General features: G+C 38.1%; 1 protein-coding gene across 4 annotated transcripts in view; it reads left to right on the forward strand.

The window, feature by feature from the left end:
* The window catches only part of DGCR2 (DiGeorge syndrome critical region gene 2), a 52,488-nt gene that overhangs the window by 13,957 nt on the left and 25,537 nt on the right, over nt 1–12,994 (forward strand). For 2 of the 4 annotated variants that reach the window (XM_064522166.1, XM_064522167.1), the window contains exons 2-3: nt 3,027–3,059; nt 7,879–8,001. In XM_064522166.1, the coding sequence (XP_064378236.1) occupies nt 3,027–3,059; nt 7,879–8,001 (156 nt within the window). The remainder of the gene's footprint in view (nt 1–3,026; nt 3,060–7,878; nt 8,002–12,994) is intronic. The other 2 variants (XM_064522168.1, XM_064522169.1) reach the window with 1 other exon arrangement.

Raw genomic sequence — 12,994 nt, forward strand, 5'->3', positions numbered from 1 at the left:
CAGAGCATATACAAGTAGTGATTTAAGAAAAAATTTTCAATTTTAATAGATTTATTCTTAAATATATTAAAATGTGAAATGATACCTTACTGAAGACCTGCATCAACGTGTTACTTTACATATGTAAGTTTACCATTATAAAATATAAGAAAGACCTGTTGGACAAGTTAAAGAAAATCTGAATAAGAAGAGTTACTGGCCTAAGCTCTTGTGGTTAGTTTGTGTTAATGCTTCATCAGCTTTCGATATCAATAATTGGCTCTTCAGATGAGAACAGAATATTCTCTTACCAATTCATGTAGTTTGGTGCAATGAGTAACTCCTCAGTTGAGAAGCAGGAAGCATTTTTGTCTTTTGTTTTCCTTCAATCTATAAGTAAAGATTATGAGAGAGGATCTACCAGATCCAGTCTTGAGAAATGTGTCCAAAATAAGTGAAGTATGAGGTACACATAAAACTACCATTGTTCATTAAAAGTTGGAAGCATATGGTTTTATACTTGTTTCTCTTTCAATACATGCATTTCAATTTAAGCTTTATAATTGAAATAACATTAAATGCCGGTTTTGTGCATTTACTCAAATTTCAATTTCCATAAAAATGAAGCTCAGCAGACAAGAATAAACAAGTAATATAGTAAATAAAAAGAGCAAGCAGCATTTCTCAGCATTAAAAAATGTGAAATAGATTCAAATCTGCGTTCAGCCATATAAACCTAAAACTTTAGTTGCATCTATAGTCTTAGCTACCAAAAGAATATCTTAATGTATCAGACTTTACCAACTGGTGATTCTCTTAATAAAGAGAAATTATCTAATTACAGTTAGAACAACCCAAACCTTCCTAATCAGTGATAGTAGTCGCTTGATTTAACCTTTCTGTCAAAGTATTCTCCTGAATTGAGGCCTGTATGTCTTTTAAAGCAAATACTGCTTTAGTTTAGAGCTCTAGCTCTCCAGCTATATTGGTTCATGCATTTACCCACTTCTGAAACTGTGGTTTGATAGAGCATTGAATTTGTCTACTGGTAGTGGTACATGTATCGGAAGTAGGAGCTCATGGTTTGGAAGTAATGGACATCATCTGTCTTTCAGAGATGTTTTTGCTTTAGAAGAGATTTGGCATTAAAGATTTTTTTTTTTCTTTTTTCTTTCTTTTTTTAACTGGGTGCTGTAGATGCTAAACTTCAGTCTCTTGGAAATGTAAGGTTAAATTTTAGATTTCAAAAACTTTGTGTTCCCCTAATGTTTTACAGGAGATGTTTATTACACACACCTGAGACAAGGCTTCAGACAAGGCCTCTGGCATTTCTATTTGAAATTTGGGGTGCATTTCTTTTATCTCAGTCTTGAATTGAGGGACTAGAAAGATCCATGGACATTTGGCTTCTGTAGCTTGGTAGAAATTTCTAGAGCTTGGTATTTTTTTGGCAATCCCACTTTGAACTATTTCTGCCCCCAGCTGCTTCTCTTAGCTCTGTGTTGTTGTGAGCTGGTACAGCTCTATGTGGGTAAGGACTGTGATTCTGGTCGGTAATTAAGGTGCTGCTTCTGGCATTCAGATAAAGGTCTCAGTCCTGTTCACAGGGCTGAAACTGGCTACTCTGCCACTGAGAAAATGTGTGTAATCCCAGCGTATCAGAAAATGTCTGCTATTAGAGCTAACTTTTTAAAAATAGATAAAGCTTGTCAGGTGGTAGCTATTCCCCTAGCTTCGTCGGCAAACAACTGTTATGAGGTCCTGATTCCACATTCATTGATACTAGATCCACACAATTGTGTTTCTGCTAAATTAGTTGGAGCATGTAATCTTGCTGGTTGCAGGAGGACAAACTGTAGCTGATCTGGCTTAGAATTAATGTGGACAGACAATATCTGATTTGATCTGAAGCTTGCTGTTTCAAAGCTAACTCATCAAATTCATTCAGAAAATTCTGAACTAGCAAGATGAACTTATATTAAATCAACACTTTGTCTCATGTGGCTATGACAGTCTTGATCTGACAGTGGAAGCCCTAGAATGAGATTTACTGTGTTTGGTGAAAAGTAGTTTCAGATACTGGATGTAGGACTTTTCCCTTTCTTTCCAATAAAAAAAAAAATTGGTAACTAAGTCATAGTTATCCCTGTGCCCTTCTGCGTGGAAAAAAAGGGGAACAATGAATAAAAGATTGTTCCCAGTTTAAAAGAAAACAGGGAGTCTAAATGCAGAGTCTCTAAAAGACTTGAACTGAACCCAAAAATACAGGTAGCAGTTTCTGTAACACCCAGAGCAGCATATACTGATCAACTTCAAGAGTTTATCTGCTGCAGGAAAGCTGCACTGTGACTTTTCAGTGTTCAGGCTTTCTTCTAGAAGGAAAACATTCTCAATTAGACAGAAAGATTAAATGAGATGATTAAACCCCAAAGGGCTTCCTGAATCCGTTTATAACGGAGAAAAGATGTTTGTTTTATGAAACCTGTGAAGCTATACTGGAAATTAAATGGTGGTATGTGTATTTACACGCACACACGCACACACACACAGTCTCTCTCTCTCTCTCTCTCTCTCTCACTCTTGTGATGAAGTCCTGGAATTCATGAGCTGTGGCTAATACTTGTTGTAAATGCCTGTTTTGAGCACTTAGCAGAAAATCTGGAGATTAATGTGTGCACCTCCCTCTGCCAAAGTTGAGCCTTATGTTGAAATATGTGGTGAGTGCTGTTAAACACCTGGCATTCAGTGTGTAATTGTGAAGATCTTTATAAGAACAAAAGCATTCTGTAAAACTGTAAACAACCTTGAGGAAAGCCTAGATTTTTTTTTCCCCCTGTATAAAACCTAGATTTTTATATTAGTCAAAAATCTGGTCTATTTTATGTCACTGATTAACTTGGGAAAATAATATTTGGCAGCTAAAGGAGATGGAAACTTCCTGTTTATATGACACTGTTTAAATTTATTTATAATCTTGCCTTTTACTTCTGGTGTTTGATTAAGTTTCCAACTGTTTTGTAAGTTTTCTTTTAAATTTCAAATTACAGGTCCACGAGTAGCTTTGGCAAGACTTCTTTCAGGTGAGTGTCTCATGTGGACAGATTATATTATCTGATAATTTGTCCCAACAGATTGGAATTGGGTTTCTTGGCCTCCACTTGACAGTAAATTTAATATCGGGTTATGTGTTATGCTGATAAAAAGTCTGAATCTGTATTTCATTTTTTTTCTTACATATACCCTGAAGTAGTTCTTTGTTTCTTCTTCCCTTTGGCCACTTTGCAGTTCTTAATGAACTTTTGCTTGTCCAGAGAGTACAACATGGTTAATCATCGATATTTCTGGAAGACAAATGTTCATTCAAGTAGAGTGTGCTGGTGAACTGAGAAATTGCCTAGATTTTAATGAAGAAATATGGTCTTGTAGTGAAAGCATGGAACCAGGAGTTAGGACAGGTGATTTATGCTCTTAGGCTGATTTTGTACGTAGCCTGTGGCAAGCTATTTAATTTTTAATTTTTCTGTTTTTTAACCACTTGCAAGAGGATGCAGTACTTGACAAGGTTTTTGAGGGTGAATGTTTTAGAAGCGCTTTGGGACTGCAAAGTGGAGGGACTATAATGACACCTCGCTGCTTTAAGTGTTTTCACATTCTCAGACCCTTGAATTTTGTGATCTTTTGTAAATTTGAACTACGTATAGTACAAAAACTATGATGGTTGCTATTTCCGGTGTTTTATTTTCCTTTCTTGCCCCTCTGCAAATGCCAAATAAATTTAGTGGCTCTAAAATGTGATTTCCATCTACTAGATCTTGTGCTGTAACACAGAAAAGGCTGTATTTGATCGTTAAAATAAGCCTTTCATGCGAGAATCTCTAATGTCAATCATAATGCTGCTGACATAACTCATGACATCTTACGTGAACGCTGGAAGTGGTTGCATTTCTAATTAGACATCTAAATCTTTTAACTTCTAGCCAACTGCTGACCGTTAGCGAATGTTGTACATGCACCTCTACTGCAACTGCTGCTGTACTGTAGCTGAATTTGGGGGATTACATAATCTCTTACAATATCAAAAATACAAAATACTTCTGCTTTAAGAGCTGGTGGAAAATGCACCTTTTTTGTTTTGGAGCAGGGAGAGAGAGGAGGTGATAGTTTAAAATACTTTTCTGCTGCTTTGTTTCTTGCCGTCAGTAGGTATGGACAGTGTGGGCCAGGGGCACGTGACTTTGGGTGCGGAAGTGTGGCGGTGGTATCTCTGGCACTTTGCTTCGAAGCTCTGCACGTCTCGAACGAGTCGGTTTTATTTCGCGCCCCCGTGCGCGGTCGGCGGTGCGACCCTGCGGCCGGCCCTGGCGGACGCGGACCGCGGCGGAGCGCTGCCTGCGTGCCGGGCCGGCCCGGGCGCTGGCCGTGGTGCTGAGGCGGCCCGGCCCGGAGCCGCGGGCGGAGCGCGGCTCTTCCCCGGGGCCCTTCTCCCCTTCCCCGGCAGGGGCTAGTGAAAGTGTCCTCTGTCAGCAGTGAGGCTTTTGGAAAGAACTGGTGTTAAAAAATAAGCCGGCAAGCAGGTCACTGGGTATGTCCAGACTGAACTCCGTCTGGTGAGTGAAAGTGCGAGGGAGGTGGTAAGGTTTTCTCGTATTGTTTGTCTTCATGCTAAACCACAATAGGCAGCAAATAGTGTGCCATGAGGGTGCGACTCTTCCAGAAACTCCACAATGAATTAAGTAGTTCAGTAATACATGGAGATGTTGGCTCAGGGTTAAGATAGTCCAGGAAGTGTTACTGGCAATGTTTCCAATGTATGGAGATTTTCATTTTGCAGTATTTCCTTCAGTGACACGCTTTCTCTCTGCAGTAAAGTTGCGTAGCACTTCCCATTTTTCATTTTGAAGTAACTAGTTCATCAGACATAGCATCGTTTCCACTAAAGAAAATATTCAGTTGGTTATTCTGAGTGCTGTTTTAGTAAAAATGTTTTGTGCTTTTTCATGTACGCGCATTCTTCATAGAGGAGTGCCTGTAATACAGGAAGTAGTGACACTGACATGTAATTGCCATTTTCAATTCCTCTAATGTTAGTATGGGGTCATCCTTTTATCTGAGCCAGTCAGTATGTAATTGTGCATAACATAGTAATAGCAGGTACTGAACTGTAGGAAGACCAAAAACACTCTTTACAATTTTTCCTATGTGCTCAGTGTCTTACAGTGCTTATACGTGAAACATAAGGCTGCAGAATAGCATTCTTCACAGGTTGCATGTGTGACTTCCAGTAAAACCAAGCAATAAAGAAGTCAAGAGTTTATTTGAAGTGTTGAATTTTGAACTTAATTTTGCCATACCTGCAACCAGGTATAATGGAAACCTGAAGCTGGGCAGAACATAGATGTTTAATATTTGAAAGACTACCACAGCATCTAGTGTAACTTCCATACCTGAAATGGCAATAAAGTTTCTTTTTAAGAAACCTTACACTTCATGCTGACATTGCATTAAAATGGTAAAATGAGCTCCAGTGATTTATTGTAGAGGTGATGCTTTTCTGTGAACTTAAAATGTGAATAGTTTGAATTTTGGCATGAGTTGTATTTCTTCCAACTTAAAGTGCATTTTTTTTCTTTGATTTTTCTCTCTTGCTGCATTGGATAAATGAAGCGTAACCTTTTATTTCCCTAGTCACAAGCTTTTTTTTTTTTTTTTCCCCCCCTCCTCTTTGGGCTAAATGAGATGCTTTAGTTCTTGTTCTGAAAATAATTTTTTTGCATTATGACCGAAGCTGTTAAGATTTCTTTGTTTTTACTGTGCTCTTTCATTGTTAGCTATGTATGGACTGAGGAGAGTGCTGTAAATGGGTCAGAATGCTCTTGTCTAGATGCAACTTACGTTGTTGTCAGTAGTAGTCTAGCAGGTCTGTTTGAGTTCTTAGCTACTTTGTGACCTGAATGTTTGTTCTGAGTAGGTGGTGTGTTAAGAGGATATGCCTGCTTTTATTTTTCTAGAAGAGCAGGTCTGAAGGAAACTTGCACTGTTAATTTTTGTTTTGATGTAGGAATATATTTGAAAGAGACCTGGATTTTAGCCTGCTACCAAATTAGAAGCTCATTATCGGTAAACTCTGCCAATTATTAGTGTTTGTCATTTGGGAATAGTTGATGGCTGGTTTTACTCTGCCTGTTCAAAGCATGGTCATGCTGTCCAAACACTTAAACATAACCTTTTTTCTTGATTTATTTTTACTTTAGACATGCATTTCAACAGTTACAATTAAAACTTCTTCTTTTAAGTTGTAAACTATGGATAAGAGAGTACATACCTGCATTTTAAATTTTCATTTAGAGATTTTTTTCCTAGAGTATAAAAAAGCAAAACAGTTACCAGAGTTTCAAAATCAGGGATGAGTATGTTTTAAAACAATTAAGTTTGTATTGTCTTTCTTTAAAAAAAAAAAAAAAAAAAAAAAAGTGCTGGTTCTGTAGACATAGCTTAACTGGGATTACTGTAGTTCAGTGAGAGTAAAACGTATTAAATTGTTCAAAAACATTGGATGGAAAATTGACATCCACTGTCCTGAAGAAAGATGAGTGATGATGGTCTGGTACAAAGGTGAGCCTATTAATGCTAATGGTGACTTGCAGGCAGATAATCTGCAATCTGTAAATGAGCTTAAAATTGTTCAGCATTTGTATTGGCATGTTTTCCCTGCAAAATATTTTGAGGAACACTGAAATTACAGCTGAAATATTAGCTTATGGCATTTGATAGACAGAACTGATAAAAGAGCTCTGAAACACTGTACTTTTTATAACACTAATTGGGTCTGACAGTATAATGACAAAGTAGGTAGTACTCCTGTGGAAGCAGGCACTACATGTTTGCAGATATTGACAGTTTCTTTCAAAGAATATGCTTGTATGTAGGAATTCCACAAAAGAGCTTAAGCTAGAAAATGAAGATAGGTTCATGAATCTGGAAATTATTTCAGAAATAATTTTACAAAAGGGCTCTAAATTAAGCTGGACAACTGTGCAAATCTAGGTCCTGGCATACATACTGTTTGGAATGGAAATAACATTCTGAATTTATGGCGTAACCTAACTCCTGTTCTGGAGAACTACCATAGTATACTTTTGTTAAACTTTGGTTCTGAGAAAAGTGAACAAGTCGTCTTCTGTGCCCTGCAAAAAGTAAAATGGGTAATGTAATGATGATAGCTGCTCTTGGATCCTAGAACTCTCATCTTTCCCATGTAGAATTAGACTTGGGAACACTTTGCAGATGAGAATCTTACTTCCTCCTCTTGTATTAAAGACACTAGGATGTCTGCAAATACGTGAAAGGAGCAGAAATAAGACTGACTGTGGTGCTATTTTTGGAATTGGTTTTGAAAATGCATGCTAGAAACTTCAGAAAATGTTTTGTTCTGATGTTATCAACCTGTATTCATAGTAATAGTCCCTAAGTTGGAAACTCTACCACTAAATTATATCCATGTTCTTCCTAGATGAAGTTAGTGTGGGCATAGAGGCTACAGTGGTAAGATCCGAATACTAGCTTTTGTATGCTAGGAAAGCTTAACTGAAGTGGATGAGACTGCATCAACCAAAAGTCTGTCATATAGTTCTTATGTGGTATTTTTATCAGGAAGTTTTTACTGTGGATGTCTGATAGCATCCCAGATGGGAAGCAGGGCCTCCTGTCTATTAAAATCATAAAAGTCCAGTTTAGAACATGGAATTGGTAAGAAACTAAACTATTCTTAGCAGATGGAGTTGTCCAAAGCTTTTGTCTGTTAATCTTCAGTGATACACTATGAGGGGCAATTAGTTATGTGTGGACTTATGAGAATAAATAACGCTTCAAACAAAACACAACTTTCTGCTTGCTTCCTAGAGCTCCGCTGCACCCCGGGGCAGTTTGCTTGTCGGAGTGGTACCATCCAGTGCATCCCTTCAAACTGGCAGTGTGATGGATGGCCCACCTGTGAGGATGAGAGTGATGAAGTTGACTGTCCAGGTAAGTAAAGCTGAGAAAAACATTCATCTCTGAAAGTCAGCTTGTTTTGCGGTGGTACTTTGACAGTTTTCTTTGTAAGATGACTTGCTTATTTTTATTTGGAAAGGGAGTTTGTTTGGTAGGATTGTACCTCTTATTTATAAGGTTTGAATTATCATCTCTTCAGTTTGTGTGGCTAATGCTACAAGCAGTTTTTCATCTGTCTGAATTATACTTGTATTCTTGCAGTCTGAGTAGGTGTTCTGGAGGTGAGGAGAGTTTGTAGTCTAGAAAGACACCCATGTTGGAGAAAAATTATGTTGCAGTTAAACCAAAATGGCATCTAGGCCTGCAGTTACGTTCTGAATTACTGTTTTAGTTGTGTGAACGTATCACTCAAGCTGTGTTGGGCAATGTTGTTGAACTAGGCAGGGAGCTTGTTCCTTTGTTCCTGTGCTGGTTACGTTTCATGTGCGTACGTGGAGAACTTTGATCTGCCAAACAAACTGGTGTATTTACTCTTAGTAAACTCATGTGGTCATAGAAGCATTCAGGAGCTTATCACCTAGCAGTGGTTCTCTGCTAAACTTGTGCATACTGAACTCTCTTAAATGGCTTTCTGAACACGGATTCACAAATTTGAACGCTCTGATTTGTGTTCTTGAAAAGCTGATCAGTGCAATTTCCCCCACCATGTGTTTTAAAATGAAGGGGCCTGTATTTTTTTTGCTAAGGACAGTGAAACAGGAATCTGAAAGTATGAATTAGATTCAATTGTGCCATAATTCAAAACTTGCATCTCTTTCATGTGACTAAAGAGCATTCAAGAACTGTTTTCGGAAGTTCTTTGCCATTAAGCTGTCTGATTTGCTTCGTAGAGAATCGTGTGAACTTCATGGTGGTGTCATCACAGCATTCAGTCCATCATTATGAGTTTTGAGCTGTTTTAGTTGCAGAGGTGCTACAAAATAGTAATGCAAGTGTTTTACAGGAACAAGCTCTTCTCAATATTCATATTTTTGAGTGGACTTATAAATAAATCTAATATTTAAACTTTGAAACTGTGCTGTATACAGAATTAAAATGTATATACACACATGAACTAGCCAAAACACTTCTAAACTGGATACATTTGAAAAAAACTCCTCTTGTTACTTTCTTTTGAACACTCAATTTCAGCTGTATCTTTGAGAAGACTTAGACTTTAATATTAATCTTCAGTGTGGATATCCTGAAGATAGGAAGCTTTTATAGTTGTGCTATCACTCATTTTCCTTTTTAGCTAATTTTGACCAAATGTGGAGGACTAGGGATCTAAAAGTTCTGGAGGTCAATGAAAATTAGTCAGTAGGCAAAGCGGAGTCATAATAATATTCTGTTTTACTTGAAAAGCACTGAAGTTTTGCCTTGTGGGAATATTGGAACATCCAGAGTCCTTTGTGGAAAACAGTGTCTTTATCTTCTCCTGGTGCCTAGTGTATCGGTCAACAATTTGAATTGTTGCACAGCGACACTGTTTACGCAGTCTCCCACAGAATACCTTGCTATAGAAGAAAGGAGAAGAATGACAACAGGATGGTGATGACTCAAGGACTGGAGTTACAAAGAATATTTGGTGTTTTGCTAGGAAAAGGGTTTTATAAAAGTAACATTTCCCAACAAATAGGCTCTGCCTGTGTGTTGGGGTATATGATTCATGGGACTGTCTTACCTGACATGATGAGAAGAGCTTTAAAGTAGGAAATCGGAGGAGATGAGTAGGAGAGGCTTGCTTCATCTCCATGGCTGTACACAGGAAGAGGGGTGTAACACATATGAAGAGTACTGAAGTGGAAAATAATGGACAGCATAGAGAAGGAAAGTACTCCAGCTGATGAGAAGAGTAATTGGATAAGTAATTGGTGAAAGGGCTGTACTCAGTAAAACAGCCAGGAAGCTGGGTGTGGCATTTAAGAAAGAACTGAGATATTTGCACAGTAATGCAAGGAGTGTAGCCAGCAAACCAGAGGAACAAGAACTACTGGTGTAGGATGTAAAACTGTATTATACCTGTAACAAAAATTTGGTGGGATAGCATACTGACCTGAAACAGATATTGAAGGGCATGTGTTATTCAGAACTGCCAAGAATAAGTTGGTGTGCAGATGTGCATATTAACGGTGTGTTGAAAATAAATCTGTTGAGGCCAAAATAAATTTGGAAAAGTACAGTCCTGAAGTCGTGCTAGGAACTTAATTTAGACCATCAATGTGTGACTAGGGATAAGTTTTTTTTTATGCTGGGGAAAGTAATACATCTGTGAAGAGTCATAGGAGAGACTAACTTCTGAGACATTGACTGGAGAAATAATGCTACTAATAATAGTAGGACCTAGTCATACTCGGGAGTGATAACTTTCTTCTTTGGTCACTGAGTTAACAAGAAGTGATGCAGCTTTAAATTTAGAAAATACCTTTAGATTTGGATGACTAATCATGAGATGATTCAGTTAAATTTAAATACTGTTTAATTAAGGTTCTTAATTTCAATAAAGATGGACTGAACACTAAAAAACTAGTGAAGCCACCTGGACTTGTGAAACTTAGATAATTAAAACATCTTTTAAAATAAAAGGGATGAAGTCTCTCTGAAGCATTTAAGAAAGCCTTTAAGAAAGGGCTCTGAATCTGGTTGGGAAACTTGTTATGTTTCAGCTTTGAGCTACCTTTGAGCTACTAATGGCACACTGCAGTATGAGCAACATGAAAAAGATCAATAGCAGTGAATTAGGTTGTGGTGTTGATGTTGGTGTGTTTCGATGACTACTTTCTTCTATTGCTATTTTCAAAGGTTTAATACAAAGCCATTGCAAGCTATTTGGCACTGTTTAGTTCACCTTTTTGTGCCTGGTTTCCTTCGTGTTAGTAACAAAACTCCTGTTTAACTACAGAGGATCACTTAGTAATAAATTACTCTGGTAATCGTGTGTTGTCTTAAGTGCAAGACTTATTCCCCCCCCCCCCCCCCCAAAAAAAAAAAAAAAAAAAAAACCCAAAAAACAAGAAACTGTAAGACTTTTTTTGTTGGGACCATTTCTTTCAGCGTTTTTCAGAACACAATTAGGTAAGTCATTCATTCATTGACTGTCTGAACAAGTATATAGAATATATACTTTTGTTGGTAGATCATTTTTCAGAAGGTAGTGTTATCATAGTTGTTTTTCATTCTTACTGCCTCTTTTCAGAATGACTGTTTTCCTTTAAGCATGGAATTCCTTTCAGTTCCAGCCTTAGTGTATAAAGTGCTATTCCCCCTGCCCTTCCCAGTGTGCGTGCAAATATTAGTGGGATCTGCCTCAGTGATTGTCCTCCCGTCAGTCTGTCTGATAGGCCTTTTGGCTGCTCACTCTTGCTGTGACACACAATAAAAATTGCTGGGAGGATTTACGTAGCGTATGCCTGCAACTCTCTTTTACTTAGGCTTTTGAGAAGACTCTTGAAAATTGTGTACTCTTCTATATCAAGAATACTTGATCCTAAAACTAATTTAACCAAAATTGGTATATTCTGTGAAATGGTTAAAACATGCGTTAGTATCTTATATAGGCACTTCTTTCAAATGGGAATTTCTTATTTCTACTCACTTCCACTGCATATTTCTAGTAGTCAAAGTAGTAGCTTAACTTTTCCATCTTTATATAACAAAGTTCTGTATTCGGCTTTTTAATGCTCATTAGATTTCCAGCTTTTCTTCTACTAGAATGTCAGATCAGCTTCTCCAGATATCCTACCTTCTCTGTTGACCTTTTGGTCAAAACTCATTTTCAGCAGTATGAGTGGAGCTGTGCTCAGAGTAGCTCTGGCTGTTTACCTGTGTTTTATGCTTATGCTGTGTGATAGATGTTAGTTTCTGTTATATATGGGCAGAGAAGGCATGTCTTAAATTCCTATGCTTTTTCTGAATCTTATCCACAGTAATTTCTCAACTTGCAATTGTAGAGGTGATCGTTGTTTTCTCTCTCTTTTTTCAAAAAGAATTCTTCAGGTATGAGTGATTAGATTGTGCTGTCAGTGGTCCTTGTGTTTCTCCCAGTGTCTGAATTAGAAAACCTTCAGCAAGCCCTTTAGTGTGTACCCTTGCTTAATGCCATATTCTGCCTGTACTGGGTGTGTCACAGTACTGTTTTCTAGAGCTCCTTGGTCAGAAGTGAGCTGCAGCCACAGAAACTCTGCAGTATCCTGATCTGAATTCTTGATTTTTTTTTTTTTCTTTTTCTGAGTTTGAGGCCACAAATCCAGCTGGACATGTGGCTGTGGTAGGCAGCAGTTGCAAGATGTTGCTAGAGGAGATAGTTTTGGAGCCACTCTGTGGTTCCATGTTGAACAGTAAGATTTTGCATGTTTTAAGTTGAAAATGGGAGCCTAACTTCAGACAAACAATCCTTGTTAGGAAGCTAGCTGTGAATGCTGCTCTTGAGCAACATCTTTGTACATACTGTGCTTAAGGATTCCCCAAGACGCAGTATTAGGAAGAAACATGTAGACTCGCAGGTCCCTTGCCCAGCATGTACATGCTGTATCATTTTTGGATCTGGAAAAACTCCTGCATGGAGCCAGCTGAAGGTATGGCCAGTAACTGATAAAGCAGCAGCTGCAGCATGCTGTTTGACAGCGGTCATAAACTGCTGTCTGCATTTCTTGTTGCCAAAGACAGTCTGCTTGGTGTGCAGTGGCTGTGAGCTCTTATTCTCCCAGCAATTCACTTGCTTCACCCCATCTCTTGTTCTTTCCATTCACCCTTTCCTTTTATCTCCCTTTTAGGAGCTTCCAGACTGGATTACAACTAGTTTCCTCTGCTTCAGGAGAGTCAATACAGCCAAAAGTTTCAGATGAAGGAAGATGACACCACTTTAGGTGGTTGATGTAATATGTTCTCCTTCACTAAATATCTTTATCATCTAATTTCCAATTTGCCTCATGAGCTTAGACGCTTTAATATCCCTTCTAAAATGGTTTCAGCCCTATTCTTCTTGTCA

The sequence above is a fragment of the Dromaius novaehollandiae genome, chromosome 17 (genome assembly GCF_036370855.1).
Source record: "Dromaius novaehollandiae isolate bDroNov1 chromosome 17, bDroNov1.hap1, whole genome shotgun sequence".
Lineage (NCBI taxonomy): Eukaryota > Metazoa > Chordata > Aves > Casuariiformes > Dromaiidae > Dromaius > Dromaius novaehollandiae.